The sequence below is a fragment of the Salvelinus alpinus genome, chromosome 24 (assembly GCF_045679555.1).
Source record: "Salvelinus alpinus chromosome 24, SLU_Salpinus.1, whole genome shotgun sequence".
NCBI lineage: Eukaryota > Metazoa > Chordata > Actinopteri > Salmoniformes > Salmonidae > Salvelinus > Salvelinus alpinus.
Window position 1 is genome coordinate 36,399,847 of NC_092109.1, and position 25,198 is coordinate 36,425,044.

The 25,198-nt window shown below is 45.4% G+C and overlaps 1 protein-coding gene across 2 annotated transcripts in view; it reads left to right on the plus strand.

The window, feature by feature from the left end:
• Nucleotides 1–25,198, plus strand: part of caln2 (calneuron 2) — a 71,142-nt gene that overhangs the window by 19,245 nt on the left and 26,699 nt on the right. For both annotated transcript variants that reach the window (XM_071364807.1, XM_071364806.1), the window contains exon 3: nt 9,669–9,812. In XM_071364807.1, the coding sequence (XP_071220908.1) occupies nt 9,669–9,812 (144 nt within the window). The remainder of the gene's footprint in view (nt 1–9,668; nt 9,813–25,198) is intronic.

Sequence of the window (25,198 nt, forward strand, 5' to 3'; positions counted from 1 at the left end):
ATTCAACATATGTTTTACATCAACTAAGCATTGCAGGAAGAAGCTGAAAAATTATCCAACTTCAGACACCCTCCAGCCATCCTCTCATACTATGGAAACATTGTGATGGAAACATTGTGAAACACAAAGTAACAATAGCCTCTATATGATTAAAGGGATCTCAGTCCATCTGTTACTGGGCTCTCACCATCATCATTATCATTATTTACATCATTGAAATTCACCAAATCTTTTTGTTCATAAGCCCACTAGGCTACTCATTTGTTGTCATTAAATCTAATGAATAATAGAATGGAAAATACCATTGGGTGTTTGCTCAATATCCTACACAATTGCGCACAGCAGCCTGGCCTTGGTGTCCAATCCGATGCACAGAAACATTTTCATTTTATTTAACCTTTATTTCACGAGGCAAGTCAGTTAAGAAGGAATTCTTATTTGCAATGACGGCCTACCACGGGCCAAACCCTAACCCGGACGACGCTGGGCCAACGGCCAGTTGTGATACAGCCTGGAATCGAACCAGGGTCTCTAGTGACACCTCTAGCACTGAGATGCAGTGCCTTAGACCGCTGCGCCACTCAGGATCCCAAACATAGGAAAACTCTAAATCAAATCAAATTTTATTTGTCACATGCGCCGAATAATACCGTGAAATGCTTAGTTACAAGTCCTTAACCAACAATGCAGTTCATTCATTGACATGGTGCTTTCTCTGTTAATGAAATATTCTCGACGCTGCTGTAAATCAAGCTGATAATCAACATAGGGGTATTGGATTGGATCCACCGTGGATCACGTCTTCACTGACGCAACGAACGAGACTCCAAAATATTCTGGACATTCTTCCGAACACCGTTTTCCCACGCTTTGGCTGTTTCTGCATCAACTGCTATATCACAACAGCTGTTTGTCACTTGACTGTCATTAACTAAAATATTTCCTAGATCAGCTGATGATGGTTGACAATATCACCAGGCCTAACTACACTGTAAACCACAAAGCATTTTTTAACTCATATTCTTCTCGTAAGTTGTACTCAAAGTCAATGAAAAAAATTTTTTTATGTGATAGTCACACCAACTAAATTGTTTTAAGTTACGATAACAAATTAACTTTTTCCCCAGCATGCTTTAATGCAGGTACATTTTTTGTAATTGCTTTATTCTGTGTTTTTGCATGTACATTGGTTGATTGATTAAATGTTATTCTACACAAAGAGAAATGTTTTCTAAACTAATCCATTTCATTTTTGCACCCGTTACTGAAATGGTTGTTCCAGTTTAAATAGCATAGATAGTTTCCTCCCACTGTTCTTAACCCTGGCAGTCATTATGAATGCAGGTTGTGGGTGAATACAAATTTCAACTGTTGGATAGCCTAATGCTGGCTAGATTCTAATAGGAATTACACATCACTTTGCAAGCCACAATAATGTGATTTATTCCACGAACTTTCCCAATTTTTCCACCATGTATCTTCCAATCAGGATTTCTGGAAAACCTGGGAAATGTACCAGCATTTTGCAACCCTACTTGTAGGCCTAATGTGGCCTGTAAACTACGAGTTTCAGACCACTGTATAAGGCCTTATGATATATGTAATGGTTCAATTATAATGATAATATTTGTCTAGGAACTCACTTGATGAAGGCCGCAGGACTGAACATTATCGAATTCAGCAACCATGTCTCTGTCACTAATAAATACAGTCACGGGTGGTAACTCTACAATTCAATCGAAAAGGCAAGGCACACTGGGTAATTATTGGAGACGTGGCTTAGTGGGGGCCTAAATTGTAAGTATACCATACTGTGAAAACAGCTGGATACCAAATGCTCAACAAGTAGCTAGGGCTGTTAGCCTATATTGAAGAACCATACATGTTAGGTGACTCTTTCGGTTAGAAGTATTCAATTTTGCAATCACATAGGTTACATCAATTTGGATTCGTGTGCCCATGAAAACAACTGTTTTCAGGCGTAGCCTAAAATATCAACATGAACATTTGATAAAGTGGTGCTGCCTTTAATAGCTTAAAACTCCACATCTCATAGACTCAGCAAGACTTTTGTCCCCGGATGGTGGCCCATAAGGGGTCGGTGGCTTTCTTGAGGTATTCACGACTGATTTAGAATGACGCTTTCAGAACATTCACGCCTAGCCTACTGGTCATTCAGCTCACAGTCGTCTGGAAACTTTCATACCAGTGCAATGCAGGTCCGTCACATTTCCGTCTCCTTTTCATAACGAAACAATGGACGCCTATTGATAAAGGTTTTACATAGGCTATTGGTACCAATCACTATTGCCTAATACTCCTCCAATCGATGGAAAGATTTAGTGTGCTGTCGACAAACATTCTTATTCTTAAACATTATTATATTGAATATGTGCACATTTTTTATTTATTAATTAATGTTAGTAGGTTTATGGATTAACATTTTCAAGTTATTCGCCCAACCCTGTTTTATCTATTCTGTCCAAAAGGAATTTAACACATGCGAAATATCACCATAATCAGGCTAAGGCTATAAGGCTGTTTTGTGTCTCCAGCCTTTATATTAGACTATATCAGCCTTCGGACAGGTTTAAAGGAGTTTCCCTGCCGAGCCACTAGCCAACCGAGCCCCAGCCGACGTGTTTTCACACGCAACGGTGGGGAAGCGTGCACAGGCAGGCGCGCCGGCGGACAAAATAGTTCAAGGAACAGCATTCCCGCTGAAATATAATGCCTTGTGGCAGTGCTTCGGTCTCTTGAGCGGAGAGATATAGAGGCAGTCTTTTAGCTTAATGAAAACCCAGAACAGTTTCCGGCACTCAACAATCAAATCATAGGCCTATTCAGTAAGAAACACAGGCTGCTGGTAGGTCCAACTATAGCTGGACATAAATCACAATGACACAGTGACTCCATTGTCGGCCAACACTGGCCATTGTCCTATATGAAATGTATAAATGCAGACACCGAAATTGTCCCTTTTAAGGGACAGTTCACCCAAATTAAAAAATGACATATTGGTGTCCTTACCCTGTAATCAGTCTATGGACCAGGTATGACAGCAATCCATGCTTTGGTTTTGTTTACCTGGCCACTGTTTCAAATGCAAACCTTTTCCATTTGTGACAGAAATCCAATGTAAGTCAATGGTATACAGTGCATTTGGAAAGTATTCAGACCCCTTCCCTTTTTCCATATTTTGTTATGTTACAGCCTTATTCTAAAATTGATTAAATTATTGTTTTTGCTCACCAAGCTACTCACAATACCCCATAATGACAAAGTGAAAACAGGTTTCAAAATAAATATAAATAAATCTTATTTATATAAGTATTCAGATCCTTTGCTCTGAGACTCAAAATTGTACTCAGGTGCATCCTGTTTCCATTGATGATCCTGGAGATGTTTCTACAACTTGATTGGAGTCAACCTGTGCTAAATGAAATTGATTGGACATGGGCCTCCCGAGTGGCACAACGGTCTAAGGCACTGCGGTGCTTGAGGCGTCACTACAGACCTGGGTTTGATTCCAGGCTGTGTTTGGCGGGCCGGGATTTCCTCGTCCCATCGCGCTTTAGCAACTCCTTGTGGCGAGCCGGGCGCCTGCAAGCTGACTTCGGTCACCTGTCTGAAAGTGTTTCTTCCGACACATTGATGCGGGTGGATTCTGGGTTAAGCGGGTTGATGCGGGTGGATTCTGGGTTAAGCGAGCAGTGTGTCAAAAAGCAGTGCGGCTTGGTAGGGTCGTGTTTCGGAGGACGCATGGCTCTATACCTTCGCCTCTCCGAGTCCGTAGGGGAGTTGCAGCGATGGGACAAGACTGCAACTACCAATACCATCACAAAATGGGGGACAAAAAGAGGTGGAAGTACAACAACATGATTTGGAAAGGCACAAACCTGTCTATAAAAGGTCCCACAGTTGACAGTGCATGTCAGAGCAAAACCAAGCCATGGGGTCAGAGGAATTGTCCATAGAGCTCCAAGACACTATTGTGTCGAGCCACAGATCTGGGGAAGGGTACCAAAAAATGTCTGCTGCATTGAAGGTCCCCAAGAACACAGTGGCTTCCATCATTCTTAAATGGAAGAAGTTTGGAACCACCATGACTCTTTCTAGTGCCGCCCGGCCAAACTGAGCAATCAGGAGAGAAAGGCCTTGGTCAGGGATGTGACCAAGAACCCGATGGTCACTCTGACAGAGCTCCAGAGTTTCTCTGTGGAGATGGGAAAAACTTCCAGAAGGACAACAACCTCTGCAGCATTCCACCAATCAGGCCTTTATGGTAGAGTGGTCAGATGGAAGCCACTCCTCAGTAAAAAGCGCATGACAGCCCGCTTGGAGTTTGCCAAAAGAGTACATATAACTCACCTCATCCAGTAGACGTATCAGACAGGTAAAGGACATTCTCCTAAGCATCTATTAAAGAATAGCAGCCTTTTCGCTTTCCCTATACAGTGCACTACTTTTGACCTTGAGCCCTATAGGCCCTGATCGGTGGTAGTGCACTACATAGGGAGTAGGGTGCTATTTGGGACGCATACATAAACAGGTGGAATGATACAGAGGCACTCTAGCCACTGCTGTATGATTACACATGTTAAATGAAATTTTTATTTTTTATTTAACTAGGCAAGTCAGTTAAGGACACATTCCTATTTACAATTATGTTCTTACCTTGGCCAAACCCGTGCCGAAGCTGGGCCAATTGTGCACCGCCCTATGGGACTCCCAATCACGACCAGATGCGATACAGGGACTGTAGTGATGCCTTAGTCCGCTGCGCCACTTGGGAGCCCCAATACTAAATACAAAGACATCTTCCTTTAATGTCGAGACGTTCTCCTCTTTTAACAATTTGATAGGATTTAGATTATAAAAGGGGTTGATAAGTGAGACATGCTATGAAACAGGTTGAATCACAGAGAAGTTAACTGGGTGAAGTCAGACCGACATTGTCCTGATGGTCTGTTAAAATGGCCTCTAAGCTATCAGTTGATTGACAGGTAATTAGGCGAGTGGACGCCTGCTTTGAGAGGGAGGCTGGAGTGGACTTAGAGGACAAATCCCAAATAATACTCTCTTCTGGACCCTATATAGTGCAATACTTTCAACCAGGACCACATAGGTGCCTCTACATGGCTCTACATAGTGTACTACTATATAGGGCTCTGGTCAAAAGTAGTGCACTAGCTTATATAGGAAATAGGATCATATTTTGGATGCAGATATACTCCAGTCTATAGCTTCAGTCAGAACACCTTCTGTACCTCTAATGATGGGGGAACAGGAAGTGGAGCTTCAGTCAGAACACTCTCAACCTCTAATGATGGGGGAACAGGAAGTGGAGCTTCAGTCAGAACACTCTCTACCTCTAATGGTGGGAGAACAGGAAGGGTTTAAATAACTGAACACCCTCTGTACCTGTAATGATGGGGGAACAGGAAGTGGAGCTTCAGTCAGAACACCCTCTGTACCTCTAATGATGGGGGAACAGGAAGTGGAGCTTCAGTCAGAACACCATCTACCTCTAATGGTGGGAGAACAGGAAGGGTTTTAATTGAACACCCTGTGTACCGCAAATGATGTGGGAACTGGAAGGGTTTTAACTGAGCGGAATCAGTAGAAAGGCTGTAGGTGTTATGTGTCAAAGGGTTTCCTCTGAAAGAAGTGTGACTCCCCCTAGGGTTGGTTAAATACAGGAAGTGACTGAAATAAACCACAACAGAGAGAGAGGGAAGAAGAGAGGGTGACAAAGACAAAGGAGCTTAGGGAGATGTGTATAGCATATTGAAACGGGTGGTGAGAGGAAGATTAGCTTCTGGGAGTTAAACACAAAGGCTCCGGCAGGAGAAAAGACTTGTTGTCAATATAAGGCTTATCCTTGTATCACGTCTGATTGTTTGATGTTGATTGTGTGGTGAATGTAAGAACGGAGCTGCAGGTCAAATATGGCAGTTATAGTTCTGTTCTTCTGTTCTTCCTGCTTTTTGTAATTAGAGAGAAAGAGGGAGATGGGGAGGGAGGGAGGAAGGAAGGAAGGAAGGAAGGAAGGAAGGAAGGAAGGAAGGAAGGAAGGAAGGAAGGAAGGAAGGAAGGAAGGAAGGAAGGAAGGAAGGAAGGAAGGAAGGAAGGAAGGAAGGAAGGAAGGAAGGAAGGAAGGAAGGAAGGAAGGAAGGAGAAAGGCGACAAGACAAAATGAATGGAGCCATTGATAATGACTTGTTTGGGTAGCACTCCGCATAATAACGATTGTTTTATGGATTAGTAAATCGTTTCTTAATTTTATTCCTCATTACTCCCACATTTGTAAATGTTACTAACCTGGTTATTTACATGTTTATATATTTTTTTACAAGTATTTAAAAACGATTAATCAGATCATTCATACGATGTTTAATATAGCTATTTATAAACCATTTACTAATCATTAGTTAAGTATATTTGTGTGGCTTCATAGAACGTGTGGGCTATTTATCATTTATAAATACTTTATAAATGTTTTGAGTGATCAGTGTAATTTCTTGCAAAAAGATGCCATCGGTAGACATTCCAGCAGTACCTGAGGCTCTTTTAAGGTTTAAAAAAATATAAATGATTAAACAATAAGCAGATACATAAAAAATATATACGTGCAGTCGGAAAGTCTTCAGACCCCTTGAACATTTTGTTACGTTACAGCCTTATTCTAAAATGGATTAAATTAGTGTTTTTCCTCATCAGTCTACACACAATACCCCATAATGACAAAGCAAAAACTGGTTTCAGAAATTTTTGCAAATGTACTAAAAATATATAAAAAAAGATCACATTTACATAAGTATTCAGACCCTTTACTCAGTACTTTGTTGAAGCACCTTTGGCAGCAATTACAGTGTCGAGTCTTATTGGGTATGATACTACAAGCTTGGCACACCTGTATTTGGGGAGTTTCTCCCATTCTTCTATGCAGATCCTCTCAAGCTCTGTCAGGTTGGATGAGGAGCATCGCTGCATAGCTATTTTCAGGTCCCTCCAGAGATGTTCGATTGTGGTTTAAGTCCTGGCTCTGGCTGGGCCACTCAAGGACATTCAGAGACTTGTCCCGAAGCCACTCCTGCGTTGTCTTGGCTGTGTTGGAACATTAACCTTCGCCCCAGTCTGAGGTCCTGAGCGCTCCGGAGAAGGTTTTCATCAAGGATCTCTGTACTTTGCTCCGTTCATCTTTCCCTCGATCCTGTCTAGTCTCCCAGTCCCTGCAGCTGAAATACAGCCCCACAGCATGCTGCCACCACCATGCTTCACCGTAGGGATGGTGCCAGGTTTCCTCCAGACGTGACGCTTGGCATTCAGGCCAAAGAGTTCAATCTTGGTTTCATGAGACCAAAGAATCTTGTTTCTCTTGGTCTGAGAGTCTTTAGGTGCCTTTTGGCAAACTCAAAGCGGGCTGTCGTGTGCCTTTTACTGAGGTGTGACTTCCATCTGGCCACTCTACCATAAAGGTCTGATTGGTTGAGTGCTGCAGAAATGGTTGTCCTTCTGGAAGGTTCTCCCATCCCCACAGGGGAACTCTAGAGCTCTGTCATGTTACCATCAGGTTCTTGGTCACCTCCCTGACCAAGGCCCTTATCCCCTGATTGCTCAGTTTGGCCGGGCAGTCAGCTCTAGGAAGAGTCTTGGTGGTTCCAAACTTCTTCCGTTTAAGAATGATGGAGGCCACTGTGTTCTTCGGGACCTTAAATGCTGTAGACATTCTTTGGTACCCTTCCCCAGATCTGTGCCTCAACACAATAGTGTCTCGGAGCTCTACGGACAATTCCTTCGACCTCATAGCTTGGATTTTGCTCTGACATGCACTGTCACCTGTGGGACCTTATATAGACAAGTGTGTGCCTTTGTAAATCATGTCCAATCAATTGAATTTACCACAGGTAGACTCCAATGAAGTTGTAGAAACATCTCAAGGATGATCAATGGAAACAGGATGCACCTGAGCTCAATTTCGAGTCTCATAGCAAAGGGTCTAAATACTTATGTAAATAAGGTATGTTTTTTATTCTTGATACATTTGAAAAAATTTAGAAACAACTGTTTTAGCTTTGTCATTATGGGGTATTGTGTGTAGATTGAGGATGTAAAATGTATCCATAATTTAAACCATTTTAGAATAAGACTGTAATGTAACAAAATGTGGAAAACGTCAAGGGGTCTGAATAGTGTAACTTCAGACTATGCTGAGTAAAATAAAATAAAATGTCCGTAAATGCTAAAATAAGCATTTCTTGGCAGTGACTTTTTTTAACCAAAACCAAAGTGTGGATTGCAGCAGTCACTCCTTGGAGCAGTTTAATTTCGTTAACTCAGAACTAAAATCTTGCCTAATTTAGCCAGCTGCGTGATTCAAGTCTAGGTCCATATGTCTTCAAAATTGGGAGTTCCAGTTTGGGAAGTCTCCACCCTCACAAAAGGAAACTCAGCCAAAATGTTTGATATATTTCCTTTAACATCGTGTGTTGTGTGCTTATTGTTTTACCAATTATAGGTTGTAGGCTATTTTTAGACCTTAAGGAGCATCAGGTAGTGCTGGAATGTCTACCAATGGTATGTCTATCTTTTAGTGAGAAATTACACTGGTCATTCAAAACATTTATAAAGTATTTATAAAGGATAAATACCCCACACTTTAGGTGAGGCCACACACAAATACTTAAAGGTCACAAACAGTCAAAAATCTAGTTTTTCATGAAATTGGATGATATCTGTATGAAACCATATCAAAGTATGACGACCAAAGTATGAAAAATGACTGTTGCTTCTACATTGATAAAGTTTGATCATAAAGTTACTGGTCTCCTCCCCCATGTCAAACGTCTAGATTCAGGAGGCGGGATCATTAAGGGGATAGGGTGACATCACCCTAACTCTCATTTTAAAAGACCAATGGTAACATGATATTCTCTTAAATAATTTAAATAAGCACTGCCTTGTAACCAACATCGGAGAAGGCGTGTTTTTGCGGAAGTGCGTGGTTTATATAGATAGATAGCTACTCTACTGGTGCCAAAATTTGGCTGTAAGGTGTCAGCAAATATAATTAAAGTTTACAATATTCATCTATGGCAAAGATACTTAAGTATGTTTCCCCTTTCATCTGTGTCTGGTGTTAGCTAGTTACTGGTGTAACAGTTTAGCTTCTGTCCCTCTCCGGGCTCGAACCAGGGACCCTCTGCATCGACAACAGCCACCCTCAAAGCATCGTTACCCATTGCTCCACAAAAGCCGCGGCCCTTGCAGAGCAAGGTGAACAACTACTTCAAGGTCTCAGAGCGAGTAACGTCACCGATTGAAACGCTATTAGCACGCACCACCGCTAACTAGCTAACCATTTCACATCGGTTACACTGGCTATCTAGGTCTTCAGCCAGCATGGAACAAAAGGGAGGGAAAGGTTGTTTGTCTGTATTTGTGCGTCTGTCTGTGTGTGTGTGTGTGTGTGTGTGTGTGTGTGTGTGTGTGTGTGTGTGTGTGTGTGTGTGTGTGTGTGTGTGTGTGTGTGTGTGTGTGTGTGTGTGTGTGTGTGTGTGTGTGTGTGTGTGTGTGTGTGTGTGTGTGTGTGTGTGTGTGTGCACATTCATGCGTGTATATTTGTATGTGTTAATGCCTGTGTTCATGCCTGTGTCCCTGTGCAGAGATCCGGGAGGCGTTCCGGGTGTTGGACCGGGATGGGAACGGGTTCATCTCCAAGCAGGAGCTGGGCATGGCTATGAGATCCCTGGGGTACATGCCCAGTGAGGTGGAGCTGGCCATCATCATGCAGAGACTAGACATGGATGGTGAGGCAAATACAGAGAAACACAGAGACACACACTTATCATACATATACACACACACACACACTCAAAAGGCTTATCATAAACACAGAAACAGAGACAGACACACACTGAGTCTTTGATTATAACATTTTTCAGGGTGTAGATCAGCTTTAATATTGCAGATAGATTGTAGCTTCCATCAATGTAATTGTCTGCATCACTTCCAATCCCCCATACATTGTTTAGGAGAAGAAGAAAAATATATATACACTGCTCAAAAAAATAAAGGGAACACTAAAATAACACATCCTAGATCTGAATGAATGAACTATTCTTATTAAATACTTTTTTCTTTACATAGTTGAATGTGCTGACAACAAAATCACACAAAAATGATCAATGGAAATCAAATTTATCAACCCAGGGAGGTCTGGATTTGGAGTCACACTCAAAATTAAAGTGGAAAACCACACTACAGGCTGATCCAACTTTGATGTAATGTCCTTAAAACAAGTCAAAATGAGGCTCAGTAGTGTGTGTGGCCTCCACGTGCCTGTATGACCTCCCTACAACGCCTGGGCATGCTCCTGATGAGGTGGCGGATGGTCTCCTGAGGAATCTCCTCCCAGACCTGGACTAAAGCATCCGCCAACTCCTGGACAGTCTGTGGTGCAATGTGGCGTTGGTGGATGGAGCGAGACATGATGTCCCAGATGTGCTCAATTGGATTCAGGTCTGGGGAACGGGCGGGCCAGTCCATAGCATCAATGCCTTCCTCTTGCAGGAACTGCTGACACACTCCAGCCACATGAGGTCTAGCATTGTCTTGCATTAGGAGGAACCCAGGGCCAACCGCACCAGCATATGGTCTCACAAGGGGTCTGAGGATCTCATCTCGATACCTAATGGCAGTCAGGCTACCTCTGGCGAGCCCATGGAGGGCTGTGCGGCCCCCCAAAGAAATGCCACCCCACACCATGACTGACCCACCGCCAAATCGGTCATGCTGGAGGATGTTGCAGGCAGCAGAACGTTCTCCACGGCGTCTCCAGACTGTCACGTCTGTCACATGTGCTCGGTGTGAACCTGCTTTCATCTGTGAAGAGCACAGGGCGCCAGTGGCGAATTTGCCAATCTTGGTGTTCTCTGGCAAATGCCAAACGTCCTGCACGGTGTTGGGCTGTAAGCACAACCCCCACCTGTGGACGTCGGGCCCTCATACCACCCTCATGGAGTCTGTTTCTGACCGTTTTAGCAGACACATGCACATTTGTGGCCTGCTGGAGGTCATTTTGCAGGGCTCTGGCAGTGCTCCTCCTGCTCAAAGGCGGAGGTAGCGGTCCTGCTGCTGGGTTGTTGCCCTCCTACGGCCTCCTCCACGTCTCCTGATGTACTGGCCTGTCTCCTGGTAGCGCCTCCATGCTCTGGACACTACGCTGACAGACACAGCAAACCTTCTTGCCACAGCTCGCATTGATGTGCCATCCTGGATGAGCTGCACTACCTGAGCCACTTGTGTGGGTTGTAGACTCCGTCTCATGCTACCACTAGAGTGAGAGCTCCGCCAGCATTCAAAAGTGACCAAAACATCAGCCAGGAAGCATAGGAACTGAGAAGTGGTCTGTGGTCACCACCTGCAGAATCACTCCTTTATTGGGGTGTCTTGCTAATTGCCTATAATTTCCACCTTTTGTCTATTCCATTTGCACAACAGCATGTGAAATTTATTGTCAATCAGTGTTGCTTCCTAAGTGGACAGTTTGATTTCACAGAAGTGTGATTGACTTGGAGTTACATTGTGTTGTTTAAGTGTTCCCTTTATTTTTTTGAGCAGTGTATATATATGCACAACTGAGCAAGAGGACAAGTACATTAGAGTGTCTAGTTTGAGAAACAGACGCCTCACAAGTCCTCAACTGGCAGCTTCATTAAATAGTACCCGCAAAACACCAGTCTCAACGTCAACAGTGAAGAGGTGACTCTGGGATGCTGGCCTTCTAGGCAGAGTTCCTCTGTCCAGTGTCTGTGTTCTTTTGCCCATCTTAATCTTTTCTTTTTATTGGCCAGTCTGAAATATGGCTTTTTCTTTGCAACTCTGCCAAGAAAGACAAGCATCCCAGTCGCCTCTTCACTGTTGACGTTGAGACTGGTGTTTTGCGGGAACTATTTAATGAAGCTGCCAGTTGAGGACTTGTGAGGCGTCTGTTTCTCAGACTAGACAATCTAATGTACTTTTCCTCTTGCTCAGTTGTGAATCAGTGCCTCCAACTCCTCTTTCTCTTCTGGTTAGGGCCAGTTTGTGCTGTTCTGTGAAGGGTGTAGTACACACCGTTGTTTCTTGGCAATTTCTCGCATGGAATAGCCTTCATTTCGCAGAACAAGAATAGACTGACGAGTTTCAGAAGAAAGTTCTTTGTTCCTGGCCATTCTGGGCATGTAATCGAACCCACAAATGCTGATGCTCCAGTATCTCAACTAGTCTAAAGAAGGCCAGTTTAATTGCTTATTTAATCAGAACAACAGCTTCAGCTGTGCTAACATAATTGCAAAAGGGTTTTCTAATTATCAATTAGCCTTTTAAAATGATAAACTTGGATTAGCTAACACAACGTGCCATTGGAACACAGGAGTGATGGTTGCTGATAATGGGCCTCTCTACGCCTATGTAGATATTCCACTATAAATCAGCCGTTTCCGGCTACAATAGTCATTTACAAAAACAAGAACATTTCTAAGTGACCTGGCCAAGATAAAGAAAAGCAGTGCGACAAAAACACACAGTTACACATAAACAAATGTACAAACAAACAAATATTATAGTCAATAACACAAAAAAAAGAAAAATAGAAAATTCTATGTACAGTGTGTGCAAATGTAGAAGAGTAGGGAGGCAATAAATAGGCCATAGAGGTGAAAATAATTACAATTTAGCATTAATACTGGAGGGATAGATATGCAGATGATGATGTGCAAGTAGAGATACTGGGGTGCAAAAGAGCAAGAGGGTAAGTGATAATATGTGGATGAGTTAGTCGGGTGTGCTATTTACAGATTGGCTGTGTGCAGGTACAGTGATCGTTAAGCTGCTCTGACAGTTGATGCTTAAAGTTAGAGGGGGAGATATAAGACTCCAGCTTCAGAGATTTTTGCAATTCATTCCAGTCGTTGGCAGCAGAGAACTGGAAGCAAAGGCGGCCAATAAGTGTTGGCTTTGGGGGTGACCAGTGCAACATACCGGCTGGAGCGCGTGCTACGGGTGGGTGTTGCTATGGTGACCAGTGAGCTGAGATAAGGTGGGGCTTTACCTTGCAAAGACGTATAGATTACCTGGAGCCAGTGGGTTTAGCGACGGATATGTAGTGAGGGCCAGCCAACGAGAGCATACAGGTCGCAGTGGTGGGTAGTCATATCAGAAGTCACATAATTAGTTAAATAAAGTCCACCTGTGTGCAATCTAAGTGTCACATGATCTGTTACATGATCTCAGTGTATATACACCTGTTCTGAAAGGCCCCAGATTCTGCAACACCACTAAGCAAGGGGCACCACCAAGCAAGCGGCACTATAAAGACCAAGGAGCTCTCCAAACAGGTCAGGGACCAAGTTGTGGAGATTAGTGTTGGGTTATAAAAAAATATCAGAAACTTTGAACATCCCACGGAGCACCATTAAATCCATTATTAAAAAATGGAAAGAATATGGCACCACAACAAACATGTCAAGAGAGATCCGCCCACCAAAACTCACAGACCAGGCAATGAGGCCATTAATCAGAGACGCAACAAAGCAACCAAAGATCACCCTGAAGGAGCTGCAAAGCTCCACAGCGGAGATTGGAGTATCTGTCCATAGGACCACTTTAAGCCGTACACTCTACAGAGCTGGGCTTTACGAAAGAGTGGTCAGAAAAAAGCCAATGCTTAAAGAAAGAAATAAGCAAACACATTTGGTGTTCGCCAAAAGTTATGTGGGAGACTCCCCAAACATATGGAAGAAGGTACTCTGGTCAGATGAAACTAAAATTGAGTTTTTTGGCCATCAAGGAAAATGCTATATCTGAAGCAAACCCAACACCTCTCATCACCCCGAGAATACCATCCCCACAGTGAATCATGGTGGTGGCAGCATTATGCTGTGGTGATGTTTTTCATTGGCAGGGAAACTGGGAAACTGGTTAGAATTGAAGGAATGATGGATGGCGCTAAATACACGGAAATTCTTGAGGGAAACCTGTTTCAGTCTTCCAGAGATTTGAGACTGGGACGGAGGTTCACCTTCCAGCAGGACAATGACCCTGAGCATACTGCTAAAGCAACACTCAATTGGTTTAAGGGGAAACATTTAAATGTATTGTAATGGCCCAATCAAAGCCCAGACCTCAATCCAATTGAGAATCTGTGGTATGACTTAAAGATTGCTGTACACCAGCAGAACCCATCCAATTTGAAGGAGCTGGAGCAGTTTTGCCTTGGATCCCAGTGGATAGATGTGCCTATAGATGTGCTAGATGTGCTTATAGAGATATACCCCAAGAGACTTGCAGCTGTAATTGCTGCAAAAGGTGGCTCTACAAAGTATTGCCTTTTGGGGGGTAAATAGTTATGCACACTCAAGTTTTCTGTTTCTTTGTCATATTTCTTTCACAATAAAAAAATATTTAGCATCCAAGTGGTAGGCATGTTGTGTAAATGAAATTATACAAACCCTCCAAAAATCTATTTTAATTTCAGGTTGTAAGGCAACAAAGTAGGAAAAATGCCAAGGGGGATGAATACTTTTCGCAAGCCACTGTATCATAATTTGGTTGTAATCCAGAAAGGTTAGAAAAAGTATCCAAGTTGTGGATTTAAAAGAAAGCATACAATGACACCTTTGTTTTTAAGCCCTGGATTTCTAATCCTTCGATATTATTGTTGGATATGATTTTAATAGCTAACATTTTGATGGCCATAACAAATAGATATGCAGATAGTGGACAACCTTGTTTTACTCCTCTTGGCAGTTTAAACTTTCGGAGAAGTAGCCATTATTTACTACTGTACACCTAGGGATACTATACATGATTTTAACCCATTTCATAAGAGATTCTCCAAAATTGAAATGTTCCAGATATTTATATATTAACTCCAGTCATAGTTTATCAAAAGCCTTTTCAAAGTCAGCTATGAATATCAGGCCTGGTTTCCCAGATTTTTCATAGTGTTCTATTGTTTCCAGTACTTGCCTTATATTATCTCCAATAACGGTCCTCTGAGTATATAAAAAAAAAAGTTTGGTGTACCTTAACTGGTATGCCATCCAACCCTGGAGTTTTCCCGGACTTCAAGGCTTTAATTGCATCAAGAAGTTCCTCCTCTGTAATTTGGCCTTCGCATGAGTCTTTCTGTACGGCTGTTCATTTTATATTAATAGAAAAAAATCCATACAATTAGCTTCGGTTAGTGAAGATGGAGGAGACTGAAACGAAAACATATGCTTCAAGTACTTTGCTTTCTCTTTCAAAATATAATTTTGTGAATCACAGGTGACTCCATCATTTGTAACAAGTTTCAGTAAATCATTTTGGCTTTATTTTTTATAATATATTTATAACGGGTTTCGTCCTCCTCGTCTGAAGAGGAGTATGAAATGTCGGACCAATACCCAACGTGGTAAGTGTCCATAATGATATATTTAATCAATCAAACAGAACAGAACACTGAACGAAATAACAAAAATACAAAACAAACAACCCGAAACAGTCCCGTATGGTGAGAACACTAACACAGGATACAACCACCCACAAAACCCAAAGGAAAACAGGCTACCTAAATATGGCTCCCAATCAGAGACAACGACTGACACCTGCCTCTGATTGGGAACCAATCTAGGCCAAACACAGAAATAGACAACCTAGACATACAACATAGAATGCCCACCCACATCACACCCTGAGCAAACAAAACATAGAAACAAACAAAGCAAACTATGGTCAGGGCGTGACAATATTACACTGGATCTTTCTGGAATGCGTTCCTCCTTTTCTTTTTGGTTTTCCACTAACGTATTCTGAGCCTCTATGGTACCGTTTTTATTGCTATCTAACTGTACTGTTAGTCCTTCAATTTCCTTTGTTAGAATGGACTCTTTTGACCTAAATTACTTTTGTTTTTAGAGATAATACTGAATTGCATGGCCTCTAAAGGCGTATTTAAAAGTGTCCCATACAATACGTGGATTTGCTGTACCTATGTTATGTCTGAAAAATTCTGTTATACATTTCTCTGTCCTAGTTAAAAACAAGTTATCATCCAATCAATAATTGTTTCCTGTAAACAATAGATATTATATTCCTTCTCTTTTGGCCAGGTAAATATTGTTCTTATTTTCTTATTATCTGCTAAGCCATTACAATTGTAACTGGCTATACTTATTTCACCATTTACCATAATGAGATACAAGTTTCAAATCTATTTATCATAATATATGTTTGTAAATGTTCCATTAAAAAAGTACCGTAGTGATTGAGTGTCCATGTAACTGTACCATGATATTTGCATTGCTACTAAGTAACCCTCCAATTGGTCCCCACTATTCCACCCGCTAAAGCCCCTCCCCCATTCCTAGTTGGGTTGTCGTCGACAACCGGCAGACCACACCCGTCCCCCAGGATCCCTAGGGCCCCTGGAGAGAGGCCGGGACCCATCCTTCGAAAAGAGCACACCCACTGAACAGAAGCCGATCAACCGCCAAAAACATATCCAATACTCTCACCTCAATTTGCTCATCTGACCAGAGCACCTTCTTCCAGTCATAATTTAAATGACGTTTGGCAAACTACAAGCGTTTGCGTCTGTGTCTGGTGGTCAGAAAGGGCTTTCTTCTGGCAACCCTTCCACAGAGCCTGTGGAGGTGGAGGTGGCGTCTTCTGGCAACCCTTCCAAAGAGCCTGTGGAGGTGGAGGTGGCGTCTGATGGTGCTTTTTGAAACCTGGTGACCCCAAGACGCCACCAAGGCCTGCAATTCTTTCACAGTGATTCTTTGGGATTTTGTTGCTTCTCTCACCATCCTCCTCCCTATCCTGGGGGACAAAATGCAAATGCATTTGCGTCCTAGGTTTTCAACTGTTCCATATCTTTTGAATCTGCTAATAATTGCCTTGACCGTGCTCAGTGGTATATTCAATCGTTTGTGGATCTTCTTGTAGCCATTACCAGATTTATGAAGGTCTACGACCATCTGTCTCTTTTGAACTGCCAGTTCTTTTGTTTTCTTCATGGTGTTGGATGACAAAAGGATATTGCATGTGTGTTACCTCATTTTTATACCCTAGTGAAACAGGAAGTGATGTAACGGCTCAATGTAGTTCCTTAACACTTAGATAAACTTAAATAAGTGGAATTTAATTAGTGGTAGATGTTATTTATAATAATCTTTAAGGGTGCAAATAATTGTGAAACTTTGATTTGGAGGACATTGATTTTTAATGAAATCAATCAATTATTTTGGTTGGTTCCATTGAAACATTAATAAAGTACAGTATTTCTCACATGTTGGTATTTTGAGTTTATCTCTATAATTATATTGTTTATATTTGTTTAAGCATTGTTTGTGAATTGCCAGTCAGGGGTGCCAGTAATTTTGGAGCTCACTGTATATAGCAAAAATCTTGCGTATCTTAATCTCAATCATTAACAATTAATATGCGGAATAATGTTGAAGTTCATGAAGAGGATTGTTACCTATAACCAGGATTGCCATTACATTACATTACATTTCATTACATTACATTACATTTTTGTCAAGCAATTATTATTTTAGCAAGCAATTATTGTGATTCATCCTATATTGTCCCTAACATCATTACCCCCTAGCAACAGATGTGGGATACACACACACACACACACACACACACACACACACACACACACACACACACACACACACACACACACACACATACTAATACACAATCAACACCTTTCCCCAACAATCAACCATAAGGTCAGATGCTCAACGGTTGTTACATCCCAGAGCCCAACTCAAGAAACGACCTGATTTATGAATGCATATACAGTTACAGCTGTTTGAGAAAGCATTCAAGATTGAGCAGAAATTGTAAAAAAAATTGAGATTTAATTAAACAAAGTCAAGTCCGAGGTGATGGAGATTAGATCCAGCCCCTTCCTCTGAAACACACACACACACACGCACCCCTTCCCCTGAAACACACACACACACACCCCTTCCCCTGAAACACACACACACAACCCTTCCCCTGAAACACACACACACACAACCCTTCCCCTGAAACACACACACACACACCCCTTCCCCTGAAACACACACACACACACCCCTTCCCCTGAAACACACACACACACACCCCTTCCCCTGAAACACACACACACAACCCTTCCCCTGAAACACACACACACACACCCCTTCCCCTGAAACACACACACACACACCCCTTCCCCTGAAACACACACACACACACCCCTTCCCCTGAAACACACACACACAACCCTTCCCCTGAAACACACACACACACAACCCTTCCCCTGAAACACACACACACAACCCTTCCCCTGAAACACACACACACACAACCCTTCCCCTGAAACACACACACACACAACCCTTCCCCTGAAACACACACACACAACCCTTCCCCTGAAACACACACACACACAACCCTTCCCCTGAAACACACACACACACAACCCTTCCCCTGAAACACACACACACAACCCTTCCCCTGAAACACACACACACACAACCCTTCCCCTGAAACACACACACACACACCCCTTCCCCTGAAACACACACACACACAACCCTTCCCCTGAAACACACACACACACACCCCTTCCCCTGAAACACACACACACACCCCTTCCCCTGAAACACACACACACACACCCCTTCCCCTGAAACACACACACACACACCCCTTCCCCTGAAACACACACACACACACCCCTTCCCCTGAAACACACACACACACACCCCTTCCCCTGAAACACACACACACACACCCCTTCCCCTGAAACACACACACACACACCCCTTCCCCTGAAACACACACACACACACCCCTTCCCCTGAAACACACACACACAACCCTTCCCCTGAAACACACACACACACACCCCTTCCCCTGAAACACACACACACACACCCCTTCCCCTGAAACACACACACACACACCCCTTCCCCTGAAACACACACACACAACCCTTCCCCTGAAACACACACACACACAACCCTTCCCCTGAAACACACACACACAACCCTTCCCCTGAAACACACACACACACAACCCTTCCCCTGAAACACACACACACACAACCCTTCCCCTGAAACACACACACACAACCCTTCCCCTGAAACACACACACACACAACCCTTCCCCTGAAACACACACACACACAACCCTTCCCCTGAAACACACACACACAACCCTTCCCCTGAAACACACACACACACAACCCTTCCCCTGAAACACACACACACACACCCCTTCCCCTGAAACACACACACACACAACCCTTCCCCTGAAACACACACACACACACCCCTTCCCCTGAAACACACACACACACACCCCTTCCCCTGAAACACACACACACAACCCTTCCCCTGAAACACACACACACACACCCCTTCCCCTGAAACACACACACACACACCCCTTCCCCTGAAACACACACACACACACCCCTTCCCCTGAAACACACACACACACACCCCTTCCCCTGAAACACACACACACACAACCCTTCCCCTGAAACACACACACACACACCCCTTCCCCTGAAACACACACACACACAACCCTTCCCCTGAAACACACACACACACACCCCTTCCCCTGAAACACACACACACACACCCCTTCCCCTGAAACACACACACACAACCCTTCCCCTGAAACACACACACACACACCCCTTCCCCTGAAACACACACACACACACCCCTTCCCCTGAAACACACACACACACACCCCTTCCCCTGAAACACACACACACAACCCTTCCCCTGAAACACACACACACACACCCCTTCCCCTGAAACACACACACACACACCCCTTCCCCTGAAACACACACACACAACCCTTCCCCTGAAACACACACACACACAACCCTTCCCCTGAAACACACACACACAACCCTTCCCCTGAAACACACACACACACAACCCTTCCCCTGAAACACACACACACACAACCCTTCCCCTGAAACACACACACACAACCCTTCCCCTGAAACACACACACACACAACCCTTCCCCTGAAACACACACACACACAACCCTTCCCCTGAAACACACACACACAACCCTTCCCCTGAAACACACACACACACAACCCTTCCCCTGAAACACACACACACACACCCCTTCCCCTGAAACACACACACACACAACCCTTCCCCTGAAACACACACACACACACCCCTTCCCCTGAAACACACACACACACACCCCTTCCCCTGAAACACACACACACAACCCTTCCCCTGAAACACACACACACACACCCCTTCCCCTGAAACACACACACACACACCCCTTCCCCTGAAACACACACACACACACCCCTTCCCCTGAAACACACACACACACACCCCTTCCCCTGAAACACACACACACACACCCCTTCCCCTGAAACACACACACACACACCCCTTCCCCTGAAACACACACACACACACCCCTTCCCCTGAAACACACACACACACACCCCTTCCCCTGAAACACACACACACAACCCTTCCCCTGAAACACACACACACACACCCCTTCCCCTGAAACACACACACACACACCCCTTCCCCTGAAACACACACACACACACCCCTTCCCCTGAAACACACACACACAACCCTTCCCCTGAAACACACACACACACAACCCTTCCCCTGAAACACACACACACAACCCTTCCCCTGAAACACACACACACACAACCCTTCCCCTGAAACACACACACACACAACCCTTCCCCTGAAACACACACACACAACCCTTCCCCTGAAACACACACACACACAACCCTTCCCCTGAAACACACACACACACAACCCTTCCCCTGAAACACACACACACAACCCTTCCCCTGAAACACACACACACACAACCCTTCCCCTGAAACACACACACACACACCCCTTCCCCTGAAACACACACACACACAACCCTTCCCCTGAAACACACACACACACACCCCTTCCCCTGAAACACACACACACACACCCCTTCCCCTGAAACACACACACACAACCCTTCCCCTGAAACACACACACACACACCCCTTCCCCTGAAACACACACACACACACCCCTTCCCCTGAAACACACACACACACACCCCTTCCCCTGAAACACACACACACACACCCCTTCCCCTGAAACACACACACACACAACCCTTCCCCTGAAACACACACACACACACCCCTTCCCCTGAAACACACACACACACAACCCTTCCCCTGAAACACACACACACACACCCCTTCCCCTGAAACACACACACACACACCCCTTCCCCTGAAACACACACACACAACCCTTCCCCTGAAACACACACACACACACCCCTTCCCCTGAAACACACACACACACACCCCTTCCCCTGAAACACACACACACACACCCCTTCCCCTGAAACACACACACACAACCCTTCCCCTGAAACACACACACACACACCCCTTCCCCTGAAACACACACACACACACCCCTTCCCCTGAAACACACACACACAACCCTTCCCCTGAAACACACACACACACACCCCTTCCCCTGAAACACACACACACACAACCCTTCCCCTGAAACACACACACACCCCTTCCCCTGAAACACACACACACACACCCCTTCCCCTGAAACACACACACACAACCCTTCCCCTGAAACACACACACACACACCCCTTCCCCTGAAACACACACACACACACCCCTTCCCCTGAAACACACACACACACACCCCTTCCCCTGAAACACACACACACACACCCCTTCCCCTGAAACACACACACACACACCCCTTCCCCTGAAACACACACACACACACCCCTTCCCCTGAAACACACACACACACAACCCTTCCCCTGAAACACACACACACACACCCCTTCCCCTGAAACACACACACACACACCCCTTCCCCTGAAACACACACACACAACCCTTCCCCTGAAACACACACACACACACCCCTTCCCCTGAAACACACACACACACACCCCTTCCCCTGAAACACACACACACACACCCCTTCCCCTGAAACACACACACACAACCCTTCCCCTGAAACACACACACACACACCCCTTCCCCTGAAACACACACACACACACCCCTTCCCCTGAAACACACACACACACACCCCTTCCCCTGAAACACACACACACAACCCTTCCCCTGAAACACACACACACACAACCCTTCCCCTGAAACACACACACACAACCCTTCCCCTGAAACACACACACACACAACCCTTCCCCTGAAACACACACACACACAACCCTTCCCCTGAAACACACACACACAACCCTTCCCCTGAAACACACACACACACAACCCTTCCCCTGAAACACACACACACACAACCCTTCCCCTGAAACACACACACACAACCCTTCCCCTGAAACACACACACACACAACCCTTCCCCTGAAACACACACACACACACCCCTTCCCCTGAAACACACACACACACAACCCTTCCCCTGAAACACACGCACACACACCCCTTCCCCTGAAACACACACACACACACCCCTTCCCCTGAAACACACACACACAACCCTTCCCCTGAAACACACACACACACACCCCTTCCCCTGAAACACACACACACACACCCCTTCCCCTGAAACACACACACACACACCCCTTCCCCTGAAACACACACACACACACCCCTTCCCCTGAAACACACACACACACACCCCTTCCCCTGAAACACACACACACACACCCCTTCCCCTGAAACACACACACACACAACCCTTCCCCTGAAACACACACACACACACCCCTTCCCCTGAAACACACACACACACACCCCTTCCCCTGAAACACACACACACAACCCTTCCCCTGAAACACACACACACACACCCCTTCCCCTGAAACACACACACACACACCCCTTCCCCTGAAACACACACACACACACCCCTTCCCCTGAAACACACACACACAACCCTTCCCCTGAAACACACACACACACACCCCTTCCCCTGAAACACACACACACACACCCCTTCCCCTGAAACACACACACACAACCCTTCCCCTGAAACACACACACACACACCCCTTCCCCTGAAACACACACACACACACCCCTTCCCCTGAAACACACACACACACACCCCTTCCCCTGAAACACACACACACACACCCCTTCCCCTGAAACACACACACACACACCCCTTCCCCTGAAACACACACACACACACCCCTTCCCCTGAAACACACACACACACACCCCTTCCCCTGAAACACACACACACACAACCCTTCCCCTGAAACACACACACACACACCCCTTCCCCTGAAACACACACACACACACCCCTTCCCCTGAAACACACACACACAACCCTTCCCCTGAAACACACACACACACACCCCTTCCCCTGAAACACACACACACACACCCCTTCCCCTGAAACACACACACACACACCCCTTCCCCTGAAACACACACACACAACCCTTCCCCTGAAACACACACACACACACCCCTTCCCCTGAAACACACACACACACACCCCTTCCCCTGAAACACACACACACAACCCTTCCCCTGAAACACACACACACACACCCCTTCCCCTGAAACACACACACACACAACCCTTCCCCTGAAACACACACACACCCCTTCCCCTGAAACACACACACACCCCTTCCCCTGAAACACACACACACACCCCTTCCCCTGAAACACACACACACACACCCCTTCCCCTGAAACACACACACACAACCCTTCCCCTGAAACACACACACACACACCCCTTCCCCTGAAACACACACACACACAACCCTTCCCCTGAAACACACACACACCCCTTCCCCTGAAACACACACACACCCCTTCCCCTGAAACACACACACACCCCTTCCCCTGAAACACACACACACACAACCCTTCCCCTGAAACACACACACACACAACCCTTCCCCTGAAACACACACACACAACCCTTCCCCTGAAACACACACACACACAACCCTTCCCCTGAAACACACACACACACAACCCTTCCCCTGAAACACACACACACAACCCTTCCCCTGAAACACACACACACACAACCCTTCCCCTGAAACACACACACACACACCCCTTCCCCTGAAACACACACACACACACCCCTTCCCCTGAAACACACACACACAACCCTTCCCCTGAAACACACACACACACACCCCTTCCCCTGAAACACACACACACACACCCCTTCCCCTGAAACACACACACACACACCCCTTCCCCTGAAACACACACACACAACCCTTCCCCTGAAACACACACACACCCCTTCCCCTGAAACACACACACACACACCCCTTCCCCTGAAACACACACACACAACCCTTCCCCTGAAACACACACACACCCCTTCCCCTGAAACACACACACACCCCTTCCCCTGAAACACACACACACCCCTTCCCCTGAAACACACACACACACAACCCTTCCCCTGAAACACACACACACACAACCCTTCCCCTGAAACACACACACACAACCCTTCCCCTGAAACACACACACACACAACCCTTCCCCTGAAACACACACACACACAACCCTTCCCCTGAAACACACACACACAACCCTTCCCCTGAAACACACACACACACAACCCTTCCCCTGAAACACACACACACACACCCCTTCCCCTGAAACACACACACACACACCCCTTCCCCTGAAACACACACACACAACCCTTCCCCTGAAACACACACACACACACCCCTTCCCCTGAAACACACACACACACACCCCTTCCCCTGAAACACACACACACACACCCCTTCCCCTGAAACACACACACACAACCCTTCCCCTGAAACACACACACACACCCCTTCCCCTGAAACACACACACACACACCCCTTCCCCTGAAACACACACACACAACCCTTCCCCTGAAACACACACACACACACCCCTTCCCCTGAAACACACACACACACAACCCTTCCCCTGAAACACACACACACCCCTTCCCCTGAAACACACACACACACACCCCTTCCCCTGAAACACACACACACAACCCTTCCCCTGAAACACACACACACACACCCCTTCCCCTGAAACACACACACACACACCCCTTCCCCTGAAACACACACACACACACCCCTTC